General features: G+C 42.9%; 2 protein-coding genes across 15 annotated transcripts in view; one reads left to right on the top strand and one right to left on the bottom strand.

The window, feature by feature from the left end:
- The window catches only part of NUMB (NUMB endocytic adaptor protein), a 154,033-nt gene extending 136,009 nt beyond the window's left edge, over nt 1–18,024 (top strand). For 5 of the 9 annotated variants that reach the window (XM_065940263.1, XM_065940268.1, XM_065940265.1 and 2 more), the window contains 7 exons: nt 3,710–3,784; nt 5,787–5,927; nt 8,584–8,788; nt 10,733–11,026; nt 12,604–12,753; nt 14,961–15,107; nt 15,905–18,024. In XM_065940263.1, the coding sequence (XP_065796335.1) occupies nt 3,710–3,784; nt 5,787–5,927; nt 8,584–8,788; nt 10,733–11,026; nt 12,604–12,753; nt 14,961–15,107; nt 15,905–16,620 (1,728 nt within the window). In that variant the 3' untranslated portion in view covers nt 16,621–18,024. The remainder of the gene's footprint in view (nt 1–3,709; nt 3,785–5,786; nt 5,928–8,583; nt 8,789–10,732; nt 11,027–12,603; nt 12,754–14,960; nt 15,108–15,904) is intronic. The other 4 variants (XM_065940267.1, XM_065940264.1, XM_065940270.1 and 1 more) reach the window with 2 other exon arrangements.
- PAPLN (papilin, proteoglycan like sulfated glycoprotein) overlaps nt 18,012–20,218 on the bottom strand; it is a 36,105-nt gene continuing 33,898 nt past the window's right edge. For all 6 annotated transcript variants that reach the window (XM_065940254.1, XM_065940256.1, XM_065940258.1 and 3 more), the window contains one exon: nt 18,012–19,794. In XM_065940254.1, coding sequence (XP_065796326.1) covers nt 19,610–19,794 — 185 coding nt within the window. In that variant the 3' untranslated portion in view covers nt 18,012–19,609. The remainder of the gene's footprint in view (nt 19,795–20,218) is intronic.

Genomic DNA, 20,218 nt, shown 5'->3' with positions numbered 1-20,218 from the left:
CTCAACTTGTCACTCACTCCTTTACTAATCTGTCTTTATTTCTACTTGGCTTCACTCCATCCCTCTGTTTCAAGGAAGGGACATTCCCCTTCCCATCTAAAATTTGTATTCTGGCTTCATCCTATTTCGCCTCCCTGGGGACTTTGTTCTCGACATTACTCTTCTCTTGGGGCTTTAGTCTCCATCTTTCCACTGACTTTTGTCATTCAGCAAATAAGCATTATCTGTTGTTGTTGTTGTTGAAAGTGTGTCTTATTCTTTGAAGAAGCTTTGTTGTTGAGAGAAATTTTTAAGTTTATTAATGTAACGACAAGTGAACACTAATTGTTTATTGCCCTATTTAAATTCCAGGTGCTTTATATATCTCTGGTCCTTTTACCAATCCCACAGATCCTTTTCAGATGAGGAAGTAGAAACTCAGACGACTCTGTAACTTCCTTGGCTTATGAATAGTGGCATTGAATTCACATTTGTATCGTCTTACTCCAAAATCCATTCTATTTCTAGTATAGCATGTTAGTTTACCACAATTTTTAAAGGACCTCCCTTGATCCTCTGCCCGTCCCCTGTTGCTATACAGCTCTTTTTTGTAGGAAAGCTTTTTTAAAGAAAGTATTTAACATGTAGACTCTTGCCTTTCATTTACTTCTCAACCCAGTCTAGTCTGACTTCCACTTGATTAGATCCTGCAGAGAAACAGAACCACCATCTGTCTCTCTCTCCTTTCCTCCTCTGTCTGTCTGTCTCGCTCTCTCTGTGTATACACTCGGACCAGTAGGCTGGAAATTCAGGCAGAATTTCTTCTCAGGGAAACCTCAGGTTTTACCCTTAAGGCCTTCAACTGGCTGGATGAGCCCCAGCCATATTATCAAGGGTAGGGCTATCTCCTTTACCTAAAGTTGCTGCTGCTGTTTAGTCACTAAGTCATGTCCAACTCCTTGTGACCCCATGGACTGTAGCCCGCCACACTCCTCTGTCCATGTGATTTCCCAGGTGAGAATACTGGAGTGGGTTGCCATTTCCTTCTCCAGAGGGTCTTCCCAACCCAGGGATCACACCTGTGTCTCCTGCTTGGCAGGAGGATTCTTAACCACTGAGCCACCTGGGAAATCCTTACCTAAAGTTAGTTGATTGTAAATATTAATCACATCTGCTAAATACCTCTATAGTAACATGTAGGCTAGTGTTTGATCAAACTGGGCAACCATAACCTAGATAATCTGACACATAAAAATAATCAACCATCTCAACCTCTATCACTCTATGATGTCTTACTCATTGCTAAATCCAGTGGACATTTTTCACGTCTTTCCTTCCTTGGTCATTTTACAACATTTGACATTTTGGACCACAAATTACTTCTCGAAACTCCTCTCCATTGGTTTCAATTATGCTAATCTCTCTTCATTCTCCTCACTATTCCTTTTCTGATATTTCATTACTTGTCTCCCAGTTCCTTGATTATTGATATTCTCTCCTATCCTTGGCCCTCATACTGCTCCCACAATTGCTGTTTCCCAAAACTAAAATTCCATCTTAAGAGTTCTCTACCGAATTTAGATCTATATATCCAATTGCCTGGATGTTGCACACACATCTCAAACATTGCTTGTCTAAAACTGGAATCTTAGGGTCCCCCTCTCAAACTTGCTTCTGCATCTCTTCTATTTTCTTAGTTTGTGGTACCCTCTCCACCCAGTTACCCAAGCCAGGAACCAGAGAAGGGTCTTCAACATTTCTCCTATATTCACCATTTCAGACTTCTCATCTCCAGCCCTGTATCTCACCCAAGAGAGCTCAACCCTCATTTTCTCTCACCTGGAATCTTGTTTTGGTATATCTACCCCTTACCAGTCTCTTTCCAACTCCTCTACAGTGCTGCCAAAGTGATATTTTAAAAATGCAAATCTGCTTAATCATGTTCAAAATTCTTTTAGAAGCTCCTAATTGCTCATAGAATTAAGATAGAATTCTTCAGCAGGCATACACAGTCCTCCATGTCTAGGTCTTTCCTGCCCTTTATATCCCACTGTGCCTCACCACTTTCAGGCTGCACTGAAATGTTTATAGGGCCCAGGTTTGCTCTGTTGTTTGCTTCCATGTCCTGTACTGCTGTTTCTTCTGCCTGGGATGTCTGCTACCTCTATTACTTCCCTGCATCCCTACCCCTACCTGGGGCATCTAGAAAAATTATTTTAGTACCCAATTCAGTCTTCAATTTTAAAGAGCCTTCCCCTAATTCCACAAATAGATTTGACCGTGCCTTCTTTCTGACGTTGTTACAAACTGTTTTCATCTCTACTATGGCACTTGAAAGCATTAATCACTCAGTCATGTCTGACTCTTTGTGGCCCCATGGACTATAGCCCGCCAGGCTTCTTTGTCCTTGGGATTTCGCAGGCAAGAATACTGGAGTGGGTAGCCATTCCCTTCTCCAGGGCATCTTTCCAGCCCAGGGACTGAGCCCAGGTCTTCTGCATTGCAGGCAGATTTTCTACTGTCTGAGCCACCAAGGAAGCTGTAGCACTTACTACTGTATTATTTATTTTTTATTTGAGTGTCACCTTTCAATGGACTGTGAACTCAAGTATTTCTGTTGCCTGGCATGTAATAGGCTTTCATCAGATTTGAGGTGATGGTGGAGATGGAGCCCAGAGTGGATTACCCATTTCACTTAAATAAGGCCATGCTTTATTGAGGAGTGCTGGGCTTGGACATGTAAAGTGGAGAACAGTAGACATTTCTTTATCCTCCTTTGTCCCTCCCAGAGTAGTACCTGATTTCTTTTGATCTATACTTTCTTATGATGTTTTGATACCTATTCTGAGCCTTCACTTCGCATTTATTTTGTTTGTATCCTTGGAGCAGGTAAAAAGAAAGGAAGCTGCTAAATTGCTATCACAGACTCCCCTGTCCCATTTTCATTCCATCACAGGAGAAGTCATTCATCAGCTTTTTCTCATGTGACTTGTGCCAAAGCCTTTTCTCAGACAGCGAAAGGAATTTATGTTATAATGACAATATTTTTCCAAGTTTTTTAATCCTCCTATGTCCCCAAAATGTCTGACTGCATTTAACGTCAAATTAAAAACTAAAGCAGTTCTGTGTTAATCCTGAGAGAATAAGTAATGCTTTTTAAAGATTGCTAAAGGAATCATGAAGATTTCTTGGGTTTTTAATATGAAAATTTCAGGTGACCAAGGGCACTGCCATACACATTGGGGTCAAAGTATAGTAGAATGGTCAGCATCTCAATTTAGACTTACCTATTACTTTCTACTCTGAATACACTCGTAGAAGCTACTTGTGGTGTAACTCCTTATGTATTTAATATTTATCTAACTCTTGGTTTTCGTGGTTGAGTTTTGAAATGGGTGAAGAATCTACTTATTCTTTGCCCTTTACGGAATGTGATATCTTGGTTTTTATTCCATTTGTCCTCCTTACCCTTTACTTAATTTTACCTTATTGTTTTGCTTTGTGTTTCTAAAATAATGGCTTTGGCTTGTTTTTTCTTGAATGTTTCTGCAGTTTGATTTGAGTATCTGGCTTTGGGCACCCCTCCTGAACCTTGGACTCCATCTGTACTTGTGACTTATGGAAGGCAGAAGTCAGTGTTTTCTATGGAATATGACCTTTTTTTTTTTTTAATATTATATATGTGTGTGTCTCTCCCCCCACCCCCTTCTTTTTTGGTTTCTCTTAAAAGACTGGAAAGAAAGCAGTTAAGGCAGTCCTGTGGGTATCGGCAGACGGACTCAGAGTTGTGGATGAAAAAACTAAGGTAAAACTTTGATAAGCTTAAATGTTACTGCTCTTATGTTTTTTTATCCCTGTGATCAAACATAATGCCATTAAGACGTTGTAGTCTCTTCTGTATCCTTCCACTTTGTCCAAAGTACGATCTTCTGAGAGACTGGTTAATGTTCAGAAAACCAATTTAGTTACTCATTTACCTTATGAAAAATAGAATTCTCTGAGCATTTTGTTCTACATGGTATAGCATGTTTAGCCTACAGTGTATTTGCATTTAATGTTAAGATCTGAATTCTATTTTTGTTCTGACACTTCAAAAAAAAGTTTACCCCCACAAATTTGATGTAAAATATTATAGGCCTTTTGCCACTGTTAAAAAGAAAAATAGACCACATCTAAAGTTTCTTCTTGTTCCTTAATAAAACACTATTTTTAGTAAGTTATATTTGAACTCATTAACCTACTATTTAACTGAAGACTCAATTTAAGTGAAATCTTAAGGACTAGTAAATTACTCGTATGAGTTAACATTTATTTAAGAGTCCACACAATACCTTAAATATACATAGCATTTTGCATTAGAAAAAAATGATCCTAAGTACCTCAATAAGAATAGACATAGACTCTGCCCTTAGAAAGTATAAGGTGTTACTTATACACATACATTTAATCATTAATTAGAACTTTCTAAGAGACCTGAAATCTGGAGAAATTTTAACAGAAGGCAGTTTTCAAAAAACAAAAACTCAGATGTCACCTGAAGGAGAAGAAAGCCTAGCAGGCAAAGAACAGTTTTCATGGGTAGCTTACCTGATATACTTTAAGTGATTTAATTTAGCTACATTTTAATTCTTTTGACTGAAGAGAACTGGTGGTCTTAAATGTACATTACAGTTGGAAACAACTATTATTTAAATTAGATTTTTTAAAAAAACATGTATAGTTTTCATTCATGCTTTGGATGAAATTTGTTGTATGTGGAGGCTATATCTTTAATTGCTGTACACAGTAGTTATTACTAGAAAGTGATGTTGCCCCCTGGTGGTTACTTGTAGCACAGGAATTAATTAATTCTCCCCACACTGAATGATAATAGGAATGGACCACTTGTTACTGTGGGACCCATCATGGGCAGAGAAGAAATGTTGCAAAAATGCGAATGATCGATCAAGGGCTTGTGCTTAGACTGTATCAGTAACTCCTGCATAGCAAGAGATACTGAAGAGGAAATGCATAGTAATCAGGGCTATGCAAAATAAAATTAGAGTGAGCCAACAGAATTGCAGAACTTTTAAACGATTGGCAAGTTTGTTTGTGGAGCAACAGGAATTCTCATAGTTATGCTTTATAAAAGTCATTTTGGAATACGTGTAACTCTATGGCTGATTCGTGTCAATGTATGACAAAACCCACTGAAATGTTGTGAAGTAATTGGCCTCCAACTAATAAAATAAAATTAAAAAAAAAAAAAGAAAAAAAAAAAAGTCATTTTGTTTGTATGCTTCAGCACTTCCAGCCAGCACCTCAGCATCTAGGGATTTTAGGCCATTGGAATATCACACAGAAACGCCAGAGAGCCTCAATATTTAAAAAAAAAACATTTTGCATGATGTTTACATTATATATATACTATGCCATTCAGCGTATTCAAAGTTAAATGATAAGTAAGTTAATAAATACATAGAATTGTCTGGAAATGATGTTATTGAATGTAAATTATATGGGGATTGGATTAAATTTATTGTTTGACATATACTGTAAAATTGAACATGGAATTTACCATTATAAAACTAGAATCATCAAGCATGTGTATTATAGAACATGAAGATGAAGTGAAGGAAAGAAACATCTGTGGAGAGTGCCTCTGGGGATCTCTTCTAGGTCAGATCGTTAGTATTCCGACTTCTGGCTCAGATTAAGCTCTTCTGCAGCCCTGATGCAGTAGATGTGAAATGAACATCCTGTGCTTCTTCTGAGAAACTTGATTGACCTCTCAAGTCCACTGTTCCTCTGTGTTTCCCTTTTTCTAGGATCTCATAGTTGACCAGACAATAGAAAAAGTTTCTTTCTGTGCCCCAGATAGGAACTTTGATAGGGCCTTCTCTTACATATGTCGTGATGGCACAACTCGGCGCTGGATCTGTCACTGCTTCATGGCCGTCAAGGACACGGTGAGTCCAGTAGCCTGAATTGCATCGTGACTAGCCTCAGTCACCAAGCTTCTTCCAGGTTGGCTCAGCCAGTTTCCACTACATTTTTGACAAGTATATGCTGTTACAGTACTTGTAAGCGCCTAAACGAGCCTGCTTTCACTCCTTTTATTCAAGTAGTTCACACTCTTGATGTAACCCTACCACTCACAGAACAAGATGATTGGCTGAGATCCAAGATCATTAAAGGAAAGTAAAAGTGCTCTGGTAATGGTGACTGCTAAACTTTATAGAAAATTTTTCATTATTAGAACTGTTTTCAAGATCCTTACATGTATTTGCCAATTTGTCTGGGTAGAAGATACTGGTATTTGAAAGGTGCTTACGAATTTATTTGCAAAAAGACTCTACCACAAGAACTGAGTTTGGAGTATATTTTTAATTAAAAAGAAATACTAAATTATGTTACAGTGAGCTGTGCTAGGAATTGTTACATAGTAGAAATTTTTGGTTTTGTTTAAAAGTAGAGAATAATCAAATTTGTTATCTTTCATCTAAATTACCCAAAATTCTGATATGAAAAATGAGTCTCTTAGGTGATGAACTTAATTATAGTATAGCATTGCGTATGTAATTTCTGAGTTTTTTAAAGTCCAGACAGAGTAAGGCAGTGTAGCTATTCATAAAGGCTACAACTCAGTGAACTCTTGCCAAGGTTTAACCTGGAAGGGAAGTCGTGGTCATACTCTAATATTGACCAGAAGCTTTTTAAAAAGCAGTTGTAAAAACAAGTATTAGAAATTGAGGCTCCGAATTAGATATGGGTTCCAGTCCTGTTTCTGGTTCTTACTAGCCATGGGATTTGAGCAGGTTATTTAACATTTTCTAAGTCTTGGTATCCACGTCTATAAGATGGAGATGACAGCTGTGAAGACTAAATTAGGTGGCAGGTGTAAGCCCTCAGCATAGGACCTGCTCGTGCTAACTGCTCCAAAATGGAGGCTGATACTGTTAAAGCTGCTCCTCCTCGATTTGACACAAGTGCTTTAAAAATGGGTTGAAGTAACTAAACTACACTTTCTTCCTCTCTCAGATCGTAAGTCACAAAGCAGTATATTTTGCTATCACTGCACTTGTAAAATCCAAAGAGTTTTGCTATATTTTAAAAACCATTCTATTGTCAAATCATAGTCCTCAGGCTGTTTGACTCTGGTATCAAACAGTGGTTCTTCTGTATCAGAATCACCTAGACAGCTCATGAAGTTAGATGACTGGGGCCCACCACAGAGTTTTTCCTCAGTGAATCTGGGATGGAGCTTGAAGGCCAGTCTGTCTTCAGGAACTTCTGCCATAAGGCCTAGCAGAAATAGTAAGCTGCTTTGGCCTATAGCTCTGTCCTTGTACTAGAGCTGTGCTAAAATTCAGATTGGTTCTAAAATTCTTTCTGCTTTCTCCTATTTCATGCTTCCATGCCTGCCCATTTATCATCCTACTAAGAAGTTACATGGAAACTCATGTGGATTCACAAAGAATGAGTCTGTCAGTCTGTAAATGAGACTTTACAGTTTACCGTCATGTGAAATCCTAGGGACAAAAGCGTCTCACACGTTTACCTCTCCTTATGATATCTGATATTGGCATACAAAATGCAGTGAAATTCCTTACTCAGAGCCATATGTAGGAGCAGCTGCTTACGTGGTGTGATCTTGGAAACTCCACAGAAGGCTCCCTGTTCTCCGATCTCTCTCCTCACTGTTAAAAGTGCCAGCAGCTATTGTATCACCTCTAACCCTTTTATTCCACAATTAGGGATAGTATTTAAAATACAGATAACCCTGATTAAAGAAAAGAATCCATTGAATTTATTAAATTTACTCTAGATAATCCAGTGTATCTTTAAAACAGTATTTAGTTTACACAAACCTTCCTCTCCTCTCACACACCAAAAATTCAGGTTTATCTGTTTAATTCCTTTACAAGTAGAAAATGTGGCTGAAAACATGGTTTTATTTTTGCCTGTGTGTGGTTGGAAGGTAGAGTTGGAGTTTGAGAGAGCTGAAGAAAAATAGGGGCAGTATGGGAGAGAGCCTGTAAGCACTGAGGGCCCAAACAGGGCAAGAGAAGAGCATTCAGAAAGCGAGAGGGAGAAAGCTTAGCTTTCCTGTGCCTGATTCCTTCTCGTTGCTGGAGATGTATTAGCTGAAGTTTTAAGTCTGTGCCTTTTGTTCCTAGACATATTGGTAGTGAATTTAAGCTCTGAAATTTGCCCTGTCTTTCCAGTTGTTGCTTAGAAATGCATGGCAAATATTCCTATTATTCCCCTACATTGCAAATAGAGGTTTGGGTGTCAAGACTTAGGACCTGGAACTTTGAGCAGTGTCTTCTCAGCTGACGGCCAGAGCTGCCACAAGTGACAGAGGGACCTGACTGGCTAATGAGAAAGTTTCGGTGGCACCAGTGGTCACTTTACCGGGTGCCTACTGCAGTAGAGGATCATAGCATTACCTACGGTATTACTCATTTAGGTTAATTTGGCATATTAATACACTAAAATCTGATAAACTGGAGTTCCTGACATTTTGCCTGTGTGAAAACAGAGTTATTTGTGGTTCAGCTAATTTGTAGTTGTTGATACTATAACTCTAAAGACGTTTTTTAAACCTTCCGTTACGTACAGGGTGAAAGGCTGAGCCATGCTGTAGGCTGTGCCTTTGCCGCTTGTTTAGAACGTAAGCAGAAGCGGGAGAAGGAATGTGGAGTGACTGCTACTTTCGATGCCAGTCGGACCACTTTCACGAGAGAAGGATCATTCCGTGTCACCACAGCCACCGAGCAAGCGGAAAGAGAGGAGATTATGAAACAAATACAGGATGCCAAGAAAGGTACAATCTGTTCTACTACAGTGTGTGTTTATTTAAACAGCTTTTCCCAACAGGTTAATATTTGGAAGCTGTCAGGGGCATAGAGAACTCTTAGCAATATATGAAGACCCTAAGAACAAAGCTGAAAATCCAGAGGGGCTTGTTTAGTGGATTCAAAGTATTTACTCTATCCATTCATTTTAACTACTTGGGGAAGCTGAGAGTACAGTTGAAGAAGCTGCAAAGACATTTAAAAGCAAAATTGGGAAAACCTGTATCCTGGAACAAATTTTTTTTTTTTTAATTCTGATGCATTTGATCTATGAAAAGCAAATGCTATCAAGGACCTACATCTTGAAGGAAGTGCAAGTCCCAGGTTTAGCCTGCAAAGGACCCACAGATGGTGATGCCAGGTGGAAATGCAGGCAGAGACATCTCAGTGATACTCTGTTAGATTATAACTGTTCAGTGCTTTCATGAAAAAAGGCCACAGATTTTGAGAAGTTGGCCCCTTGCTATTTTTTCCATAGCCCCATTAATTTTAGTGTGTGGTTTTGCAGAATGTGAGTTTTTTTAAGGTATACTTGGCAACATAGCAAAAATGCCTGTCCAAACATTCAAGTTACTCAGGAGGCTGTTGTCTGAAGTTGAGTCCAGTGTATTTTAGAACTGAGTCATAGGACTTAGGGAAGAAATGCTTTACATTCTTGTGTACAACTTGGGCTGAAACCCAAAACAAGGAGTATTTTGAAATTAAAAAGTTTGGTTTAAATATATATTAATAAAATTTTGCTTATTTTTTACTATTTTCTTTTAATTCTAAACCTGCCATTTTAGGTAACATCAGCTTCCCAGGTGGCACTAGTGGTATAGAACCCGCCTCCCAATGCAGGAGCTTTAAGAGACAAGGGTCTGATCCCTGGGTTGGGAAGATCCCCTGGAGGAGGGCATGGCAACCCACTCCAGTATTCTTGCCTGGAGAATCCCATGGACAGAGGAGCCTGGCGAGCTACAGTCCATGGGGTCGCAAAGAGTTGGACATGACTGAAGCGAGTTAGCATGCACGCATTAATCTAATACCCAAACAGCTCTTAATTTTTAAGCCAAAAAAATAATATGTGTTTTTATTTGTAATTACTGATTATGATTTTTTCATTTCTTATCAACATTTGTGCCAGGATACCAAAGAATAAAAAAAACACAGTGCTATTTTAATTAGACAAATGAATGTGTATAGCTGTTATTTAATGTGCTTCAGTGATTTTCAGACCAGAAGCATATTTTTTGATACCACCAAATAATACTTTTTGCTACATACAGCAACTGCCAAAATGGTTGCGTCTTAGCATCTACAGAAGATAGTAAGGAGTGGGGGGGAGTAGAGACTGACCACAATGAGAGTGTGATACGGCAGGTATTCACATGGAAACAGTCTTGTATTTGTTTACTCCAATTTAAAATTTGATTTCTGTATGCTTTTATTCAAGAGAGCCTGTTGTCCATGTCTGCTTTATGACAGTCTTTAACATCTAATCAAACGTAAGCTTGTTTAGACCCTTCTGACTGCCACACCTAAAGTTCTCTATCCGCCCACCCCCACCGGCCAGAAAGCAGACAGACTCTGAAAACCAAGCACTGTTGTTCTTTAACAGACTCACATTAAGAGTTCATAGTTACTGCGGTTTTTTGTTTTGTTTAGTCTTGTTCAGTGTTTTAATTACTACATGGGAATAAAAGATCTAATATTTGTGTCTTAGAAGATACACCATGTGACATGTAGATTATTAAACCTTTTATTTATCTGAAAAACAGGAGATCTGAGCCCTGCTTCTAACCTGTCTTTTGAGATATATAGGGAAGTGGATGGGTAAAATGACCTAGGAGGTTTTTGGGGTTCCTCAGTGGTGTGAGCTCAAATTACTTGACGACATTGCCGTAAGGTCCGCGCTCTCCTACTCTCTCGAGCTGATGCAGATAAGACAGCTGTTGGTTCGTCAGTGGCCCCTGGCGGCACTGCCACCTCCCCATCCTCTCCCACCTCTCCCACTCTGGATGCCACTGCCTCTCTGGAGATGAACAATCCTCATGCCATCCCACGCCGGCACGCACCAATTGAACAACTTGCTCGCCAAGGCTCTTTCCGAGGATTTCCTGCTCTTAGCCAGAAGATGTCACCCTTTAAACGCCAACTGTCCCTGCGCATCAACGAGTTGCCTTCCACTATGCAGAGGAAGACTGATTTCCCCATAAAACACACAGGTAACGTGGCGTCTCCGACTCCCCAGGGCTCAGGCACTGAAGTGTCACATCACCTCCAGTGGAGTCACTGATCCCATCAAACTAGCCACCCCTCTTCTGAGGCTATTTGGTGACTGTGCATATCTTGTATCATTTCCGGTTGGCAGAAAGTGGAGGTTCACGGAGAGAGATGGGAGTTGTTCATTTCTGTTCAGCAGTAGGTTAACAGAGCCACGATGGGAATTCCTAGTCCGAGCTACACGGTTTGTGATTTGTCCTGATGAAAATGTACCTGCTTTCAGACATCAAGGGTCTCAGGTTTCCCTTCTTATTCTGCCATTTGGGACCCAGCAGGGAATTAATTTAAAAAGCTTTGGAAACACATCCAGTTAAACAGCACCACTGTCAGATGTCCCAGAAGAAATGGATAAGTTCTCTTTGTCCTTGTGGCTGGTTGGCTCCATAGGGAGGAAACTCTAAACGGGTCTCCTGTATAAATCTAAGATCTGTTGTTCATCAGAGACAGTGAGATTGCTCACACATATTCATTACCTTTCAGAGCTGTCACACAGGCCTTTGTGTGGCCTCTGTACAGCTGAGACAGCCCCAGTAGCTCTGTCCTCATCATAAGATCCGGAGCTGCAGTGTCAGATTCGGTCAGTGCTTTTCTTGGACCCTATTTTACTTTGCTCTCAGACATGTTGAGCCCGTGCTATAACAGAATCTGAGGAAGCTGTGTCTCAATAGGGCACTCTCACTGCTGGTGGCCCAAAAGCACAGAGATTTAAGTTCTTTGATAGATAAAACTCTGCCTAAAGAACAGTTAAACTAGATCATTACTGAGGGTCTTACCCCCTCTCAACTCCTATAAAAACCAAAACTCCAGATGCTTCAAGTACCTCATTTTCAGTCTCCCTCTGGAGCAGGCGGGAAACAAAACCATTATTCTCTTTTCACAGTTGAGCAGACAGAGGTTCAACACATATAATTAGCTTCCTCCGTGACACAGAAGTATTCCAGAGTCAATATTAAGAACAAAGCCTCTAGAGTCCTGGACCTCAGTTCACTTTTTCATGTTAACACTTGGGAGAAAAATGACAGTGATGACACTGTCATAGTTTATGACAGAGAAAAGGACTGAGTGCCCACTGGTGCTCCTGACTTTAACCCATTTTCTCAAAAGAGTCACTGGGGGCCTCTAGAACTTAACTCACATCTCCGGCTTGGGACCTGGTTGGAAGACAGACAGGTTGAATGTGTCTTCTAGAAAAATCTCACTGACTGAATGTCTTGGCACAAAAAAAGAACAGCGTGTTCTCAACAGTGTCACACAGGAGAGGAAATACAGGAATCTGAGGATTCGCAAGGGAGGGAGGTAGCCTTTAGTACAGGAATTGTCACCATTCTGTGCCTTCTCGTGCAAAACACCAGTGAGTAAGCGGTAAGTTTTTGAAGCTGCTTTCATAGCCCCCCCTGACAGCTGAGTCTTTTCTTCCACAAATAACAGAGGCAGTGTAAAATGCCACCTCACGTGACACTGTTCTGTTCCAGACTTGTTCCATGTTTCTGTCTGGAGCCGTCTTCTCTTTGTCTTACAGTGCCAGAGGTAGAAGGCGAAGCAGAGAGTATCAGCTCCCTGTGTTCACAGATCACCAATGCCTTCAGCACACCCTCCGAGGATCCCTTCTCATCCGCCCCGATGACCAAACCAGTGACGGTGGTGGCACCACAGTCTCCTGCCTTTCAAGGTTGGTGCCCACTTAGCCTGCTCAGCAGTTCTCTTTGAAACTAAGACTTTTATGACACTGATCGCTAATGTAAGTTGGCATCCTGAGCTTCCCAAGACCTGGTCAGACCCACTGCATTTTCCTGTTTGATATTGTCTCAGATTCGTTAAATTGCCCTATTTGACAGTGTCTTTGCGCTTTATTCCCTTTCTGTTTCCTGAGATTGTCTGCACTTTGCACGTACCTCCCCTCCTTTCATTCCATCCTGTCAGGAGCATCAGTAGTCCCAACCCACTGCTTTATTTGCTACTTACCTGTTAAGAGACAAAGCGCCCAACCAGTTCTCCAGAAACAGCAGCCATCAGAGTTGGTTCTGGCTTCATGCCTTCTTAACCACAGTAAAGAAAGCTGGGGTGATTTTTGCCCCCTTGGGAAAAATTCAGCACCCATTGTCTGGAGATGTTTTGGGTTTTGCGGTGTGGCAGGGGGTGGTTACTACTGACATCCCCGTAGAGGCCAGGGAGGCCCGTAAACATCCTTCCAAGTACACAGTAGCCACCGTCACAACAGAGAATAATCAGGCCTAAAATATCAGTGGTGCCAAGACTGGACTCACCTAGACTTTGCCCAGTCATAAGAGTTCCATAAAGAAAAAGGCACCTCTTTTGGCTCTTCAGTTCATTTCATCTTCTATAGTGAGTGTCCTAAAACTAGTCTTTATGGCATTGAAGAACTAGTAAAAGTTGTTTCCAGAGATACTGAATTAATAGTATTGACTCAAAGGTCAACAATGAGCCTGTATAACTTAAATTACAGATTTTAGAATTTGAGCTTATATAATTGATCTTTCTTTATTTCTTTTGGGAGAGAGCGCAGAAGTTGTTTTGCTATGCAGACTTTTTTTGCCTGATCCTGTTGAAAAGCTGCAACATGATTTTCCTTCAGGAGGGAGTCTCTTTAAAAACAAAACAAAAAAACCCTTAATATTCATATGCATCAGGTGGCTTTTCATTTCACCTACAGATATTTATACTGCCAGTAACAATAGGGATGTTTATTGGGCACTTAGCACCGTGTCTGCCACATACATCATGTAAAGACTCATGCATTTTCCTCATCTCATTTAATTCTCACAACAGTCCTTTGAAATAGGCATCACAGCTAAGGAAAATTAGGCTTAGAAAGGTTAGGAAAATTAGGCTTAGAAAGGTTAAGTAAATTGCCCAAATCACACAGCCAGGATGTAAACCCAAGTCTTTCTGAATATAGTTCCTATTACATTCAGCTGACTTTGTGCCTATTTACAGGGTAGTGGGTATACAAAACTATAAATAGAATATAGTCCTTTTCTGGCCTTTAGAGGACTCGAAGTTTTTGGATAAGCTAGTCTTTTAGACAAGCCCTGGGTTAATAGCACCAATGCCATAAGCATAGTTGCCAAGTCCTAAAGAGAGAATGATTATGGTGTAAGGCAGGAGAAGGTGCCTGCTTGTCTGCTCTATACCAAGTATAGAGAGCTGGACAAAGGAGTAGAAACTGATGGGACAGCCGTCTAGAGTAAAGGAAGGGCTGGATTTTACTGAAGGGAGACAGGAAAAAACAGGAAGTGCCTTAAGACATTACAAACATTACTGACGGGGAAAAAAAACTTTTAAAAAGATGAAATTAATTCTGTAGCAAATTATAAATTAAAGAAATGAAAACATGTACCAAGTTTGATTTCTCAACTGTAATATGGGGTTTTTGAGAGAATTCGTTGAGATGATGCACACTAAAGCACTATTACAGTAGTGCCTAGCACATAATAAGATGATGGTATTAACCACTGTTGGCATAATTTGCTCTTTTGAAATAGTGATAGATGATACTTTATCATTATTGCAAAGGCTAAGCTATGTCTGGAATAGATTTTTGCTGCTTGTAATACAGGTAGTTCTTTTTAACTTAATTTGAAATTGTTTTTCTGGTCTTCATTACCTCTCCCCATAAACATGTTTTTCTAAGAGTCATTTAACTTTATCAGTACACCCATTTTAATTACAGCCTCTGATTCCGTCTTTGCCTAAAGGTTTGTGTATTCATTGCAGATGGCATGGTTATCCCACACCAACTTCTCTGTCTTATCTTTCCACCAGTATTGCATATTGGCCTGACTGACCCAGCTCCGAGGGGTCACGTGTACACCCTGCATGAATTAACTCCATCAATGTTGTCTGCTCCCATTGTAGCTAATGGCACTGACTCAGCCTTCCATGTGCTTGCTGCTAAGCCAGCCCCTACTGCTCTAGCACCCGTAGCAATGCCTGTGCGTGAAACCAACCCTTGGGCCTATGCCCCTGATGCTGCTAACAAGGGAATTGCAGCCACACATTCGGGTAAGGTGACCACAGATGGTGGTGAGGATTCTGGGATCAGATAAGTGACCTTGATGTGAAAATCAGCCATTTACCTTAGCGGGAACCAGGAAGGAGTCCTTTAAGGAAAAGTGGGATCCCTTTTGGAAATAAACTACTATTAAGGAAGGATGGTGTCAGAGAGGAGCTCTTAGAGGTTAGATTGATAGTTACCCTGGAGCCACCCACAGAGCTTTCATAAGACACAGATTCCTGGGCCCTCCCTCGCAAGAGCCTGTGTCTGGGTCTGGATCTCTGGACATGCCTGTAGGAAGAGACGACTCTGCCTCCTACAACAGCACGCGTACAAAAAAGGCTACAAAAAGGCAGTTCACCAGAGAGACGTGTGTTTGGAAGGCGGGCAGCAGGTCCCTGGTTATTTTCTTCTCATTGTGTTGGAGCAGAAGGTGAATCCCCTCAGCTCTTTAGAGTATGTGCAAGCTGGTTTCTGGACCACGGATGAGCCACACCAGTGGGGGCAGGGTTCTGATGCCAGCCAGCAGCTTCGGTTTTATGCAGTTGAGCCATCTCTGGCAGCTCCCCGACATGGCTGAGGTAGACCACAGACACAGGCTGAGGTCTCCTGGGTTCTCCCTGTCCTCCCACAAAACCTTCTCAGCTGGTAATAGAGACTTTCCTCCCACCTGTCAAAACCACAGACCATCCCCCTGGGGGGGCTTGTTCCACGTTACGATCACTCGAATAACCAAGATTATCAGGTGAAGAAAAAAGCCCCTGAAGATTCTGATTCTTCCCTCTCTTCCTTTTGTTGCTTCCAGGGACCGAGTGGGGTCAGTCTTCTGGTGCTGTCTCTCCAGGTCTCTTCCAGGCTGGTCACAGACGCACTCCCTCTGAGGCCGACCGCTGGTTGGAGGAGGTGTCCAAGAGCGTCCGGGCTCAGCAGCCCCAGGCTTCAGCTGCCCCTCTGCAGCCGGTCCTCCAGCCGCCGCCACCCACTGCCATCTCCCAGCCAGTGCCACCTTTCCAAGGAAATGCATTCCTCACCTCTCAGCCCGTGCCAGTGGGTGTGGTCCCACCCCTGCAGCCAGCCTTTGTCCCTGCCCAGTCCTATCCTGTGGCTAACGGGATGACCTATCCAGCCCCTAACGTGCCAGTGGTGGGCATCACTCCCTCCCAGATGGTCGCCAACGTGTTTGGCACCGCAGGCCACCCACAGGCTGCCCAGCCCCATCAGTCTCCCAGCCTGGTCAAGCAGCAGACATTCCCACAGTACGAGACAAGCAGTGCTACTGCCAGCCCCTTCTTTAAGCCGCCTGCTCAGCACCTCAACGGTTCCGCAGCTCTCAATGGCGTAGACGGCGGCAGGTTGGCCTCGGGAGACAAGCAGACCGAGGCTCCTGCAGGCACCTGCACGGTGGATCCCTTCGAGGCCCAGTGGGCGGCCTTGGAAAGCAAGTCCAAGCAGCGTACTAACCCGTCCCCCACCAACCCTTTCTCCAGTGATTTACAGAAGACTTTTGAAATTGAACTTTAAGCAGTCCTTATGGCTTATGTATTTTGTGTGTACTTAGGCCCGGGCGGGGGGTGGAGGTCAGAGGAGCAAAGGGGACTTTGCATTCCCAACCTGTATGCTTTTCACTAATCCAAAGGTCCCCAAGGGCATGTCCAGGCATAGCATGTGGAAATGGGTGACTGAAAAAAGTGGCGAGACCCATTCCTAGGGAAGAGCTGTTTTGCAGTTAGACTAAGAAATTCAAGGAGCTGTCATCCTCTGCCCTGCCTCCTCCCTCAGCCACTTACCAGTCTCTGGCAACAGAGATGCAGAAGTATCTGAACAGGAATCTGTATTCAAAGCACATTTACTGGAATATAAAACAACGGGAAGCAAAACAATCTCCTTTTGGTTTTCAGGCCTTTCACCTGCCTGCTTTCAGCACTGGCCTTCTTCAAGATCGAGAACAGGGTGGCCAGTGCTGGGGCTGGGGGCGAGAGTCAGGCTGTGCTGCTAGAATTCCCAGCAGGGCCCGTCAGGAGCTGCCCAGCAGAGCTGTATTTTAGGGGTAAAGTTGAGCTTCCATTTTGAGTAAGAATAAATATTATAAATATATATATCAAAAAGCCAAAATCTTTATTTTTATGCATTTAGAATATTTTAAATAGTTCTCACTATTAAAAAGTTGTATGAGTTGTAAGTAATCTTGCCAAAGGTAAAAGGGTTAGCTGTAAGAAATTGTACATAAGATTGATTTATCATTGATGCCTACTGAAGTAAAAGAGAGGAAGGGCTGGTAGCTGCAGGTGGGACCCCAAGCTCACTTGGCATCATTTACTGTAAGTAGCAGACTGCAACAGCAATCACGCTTACGACCAGCACGGTCAGCTTGGTAGTAGTTTTAAATAAAGAGCAAGCAGTGTTGTCCTGGTTTTACATCTGTAATGAAGTTCCAATGTCATTATTTTAATGGGTTCAATCTAAATAGAAAATGTATTTTCTTTTCTATACTGCTGCAGTTTCCTTATGTTAATCCTTTAACACTAAGGTGACAATGATGTAATCATATCCATGAGACGGGAACGCAGGTTACCGTGTTGTCCTGTAGGTCTTGGTGGGTTTTGTTTTGTCCTTTTAAGTTTTGTTCCCACGAGTTTTGTGGGGATGGAGGTCCTAGTCTTGTCAGCACTGCGTGTGTGTGTGTGTGTGCGTGCGTGTGTGTGTCCATCCGTGTGTCCATCCCTCTCCTTGTGGTGAGCCGAACATCCTGTTGCCAGTTGTAGCCACTTGACCTCTGGTAACAACATAAGATCCCATCTCATTTTTACTTTCGAACGTTGGCCTTACAATCAAATGTAAGTTATATATATATATATTTGTACTGATGAGAATTTATAATCTGCTTTAACAAAAATAAATGTTGGTGGTAGAAGCTTTTGCCATGAAGAGCTGTTCTTTGCCGTTTTCTCTATTAGCAGATGGGTTTCATTTCCTTGTGGTCTTGTCCTCTTCTCCATTCTGCTGCTGCCGCAGATCTCTAGTTTGATGGCTAGAAAATCTTTCACTGGGGCTGGCATACTCTTAAAGTTCCTATCTATCTGTATTCATACTCGAGCCTCCAGTCATTCCTAAGCACATCTCTGATGTCAGGTTCTTGCTGTCCAAGTGCAGACTTGAACCTGGCAGTTGTGTAGAGACACAGAACCTCCGCCCCAGCCCAGACCTGGTCGTCAGAATCTGCATTTTAACAAGACTCACAGTCTGAGAAGTTGGGTTGCAGCAGTGACTCTGAACTGTGGATATGTATTAAAGTTATATGGGAGCTTTTAAAAGTCCTCATATCCAGCCCATACTCCAGCCCAATTAAAATCTCCAGGGAGGAGACCCCCCAGGCTCAGTTCTTCAGAAAGCTCCCAGCGTGAGAACCACTGGTCACCTTATCCCACCACTCTGTGACTAGTTCCAAGAGCTAGCTAAGGTCTGGAGTGTGCCACCAATTTGTCAAATACTGATTTAACTAGAGAACAGCAGAGTCCAAGAAGGTGGCCCTTACCTTCCAATTTCTACAACCAAACCAGCCATGGTACATGGAAGGAGATGCACCTCAATGTATTTTAAAACTGGAAAGAAAAACCTCTGTCCCGGCCCATGTTTCTGTTGCTGAATGAGAGGTAGACCAAGAAGTATCACTCACCCATGAAGCAATCGTTTCTTTTCCAGCCAGTGTTGGTAATAGAAATCACCTGTTTTTAATGCTGGTTTTTCCTGTGTCCCAGAAAGACCTCTTACTAGGCCCAGCCTCTCTTCTGGGGGATTGGTAGAAGGTTAAAGTGGAAAGGAACTCGGAAGCTCATTGAAACCAGGCCTCTTGTCTTAGCATCAAGGCCTTAAGAGGCTGAGAGAGGAAGAATGACCTCTCCCAACTCTGAAACCACTTCCCTCTTCCGTCTCTTAACGTCGCTCTCCCTTCCACTGGTCCACTGGTCCTGTTGGTACTATGTTTTAGAATAGCCTGGGTTTTAGTTTTCATTATCTCCCACTTTGCCGACGGCTTTCACCAACTTTGTGCAGTTAACCATATGCACAGATGGGATCTGAAACTAGTCGCTATACTCCCTAGGGAGGGCTAGAGAGACTGGAGCGATGAACCACATCTGGACCCCAGATGGGACCTAGTTCTAGCAAAGAATGTTTCCCTAACACACACACCAAGAGTCAGTTACCTTCCCCAGACAGGACACACCTCCCCACCCAGCTTTCAGCAATGTGAGAACCCTGGTAGCTGGCTTTAAAAACAGTGAGCTGATCCTGGATAACAAACTATAGAGGGAAACTGTCAAGTGAAAGGTGTCCTTATTGCAAACAAGACGCCACTTCTTGACAACCCAGCAGGCACCGGTGGTTGGGTCAGAGAAGCCGACACCGCTGGCGCTCCACGGCGGAGGGCAGCTCCTACCAGGCCAGTGTCTCCGGAGAACTCCCTCCTCCAGCCAGAGAGGGGAGACCGAGAGCCTGCCTCCTCCTCCCAGCGCTATGAGCTGTGTCCCTGCTGCCAGACGGGCTGCGCAGGCGGCTGGACACGGGAGCAGCTGGCGCAGCAGAAGCTGGAGTAGTACTCGTTGCCGCAGAGCCGGGCCTGCAGGATCAGGTCACAGTTGGCCAGCTCCGGCTGGTCGACACAGTCCCTGCTGCGGTCCCGGGGCTGGGCGGCCAGTGCTGCGAGAAACCGGTGGGGAGAGGGTGGTAAGAAAGCTCCGTGTGACTGGAAACTCACCTGCCTTGTCATTTCCCTAAAGGAGAGCAGCGCTGTAACCACCAGGTTCCCAAAGATGCTGGGTCACTGTACCCCAGTAACACCTATATGTCCAGCTGAGGCCCCATAGTGTTCACTGCCATGGGCCCCACTTCGGCGTGCAGTGGGCCTCCCGTCACTCTTTCGGAGCTCTCCTCCCCTCCACCCCCACCACTCGCCCAGTGCACAGCCCATCGCAGACCCCCAGATACTGACTCTCCAGCTGATTAAACATCGCTGGAAGTCAGCTCCCTGCTCTGATTACTGAGACCTGAGAAGCCGCATGAACATGGCCGTGGCCTCTGGACAAGGAGAGCAGGGTCGGCCCCAAGCACAGTTCTGAGTTGG

The sequence above is a fragment of the Muntiacus reevesi genome, chromosome 7, assembly GCF_963930625.1.
Source record: "Muntiacus reevesi chromosome 7, mMunRee1.1, whole genome shotgun sequence".
Lineage (NCBI taxonomy): Eukaryota > Metazoa > Chordata > Mammalia > Artiodactyla > Cervidae > Muntiacus > Muntiacus reevesi.
The sequence above is the reverse complement of the archived record's forward strand: the minus strand, read 5'-3'. Positions and strand labels throughout refer to the sequence as shown.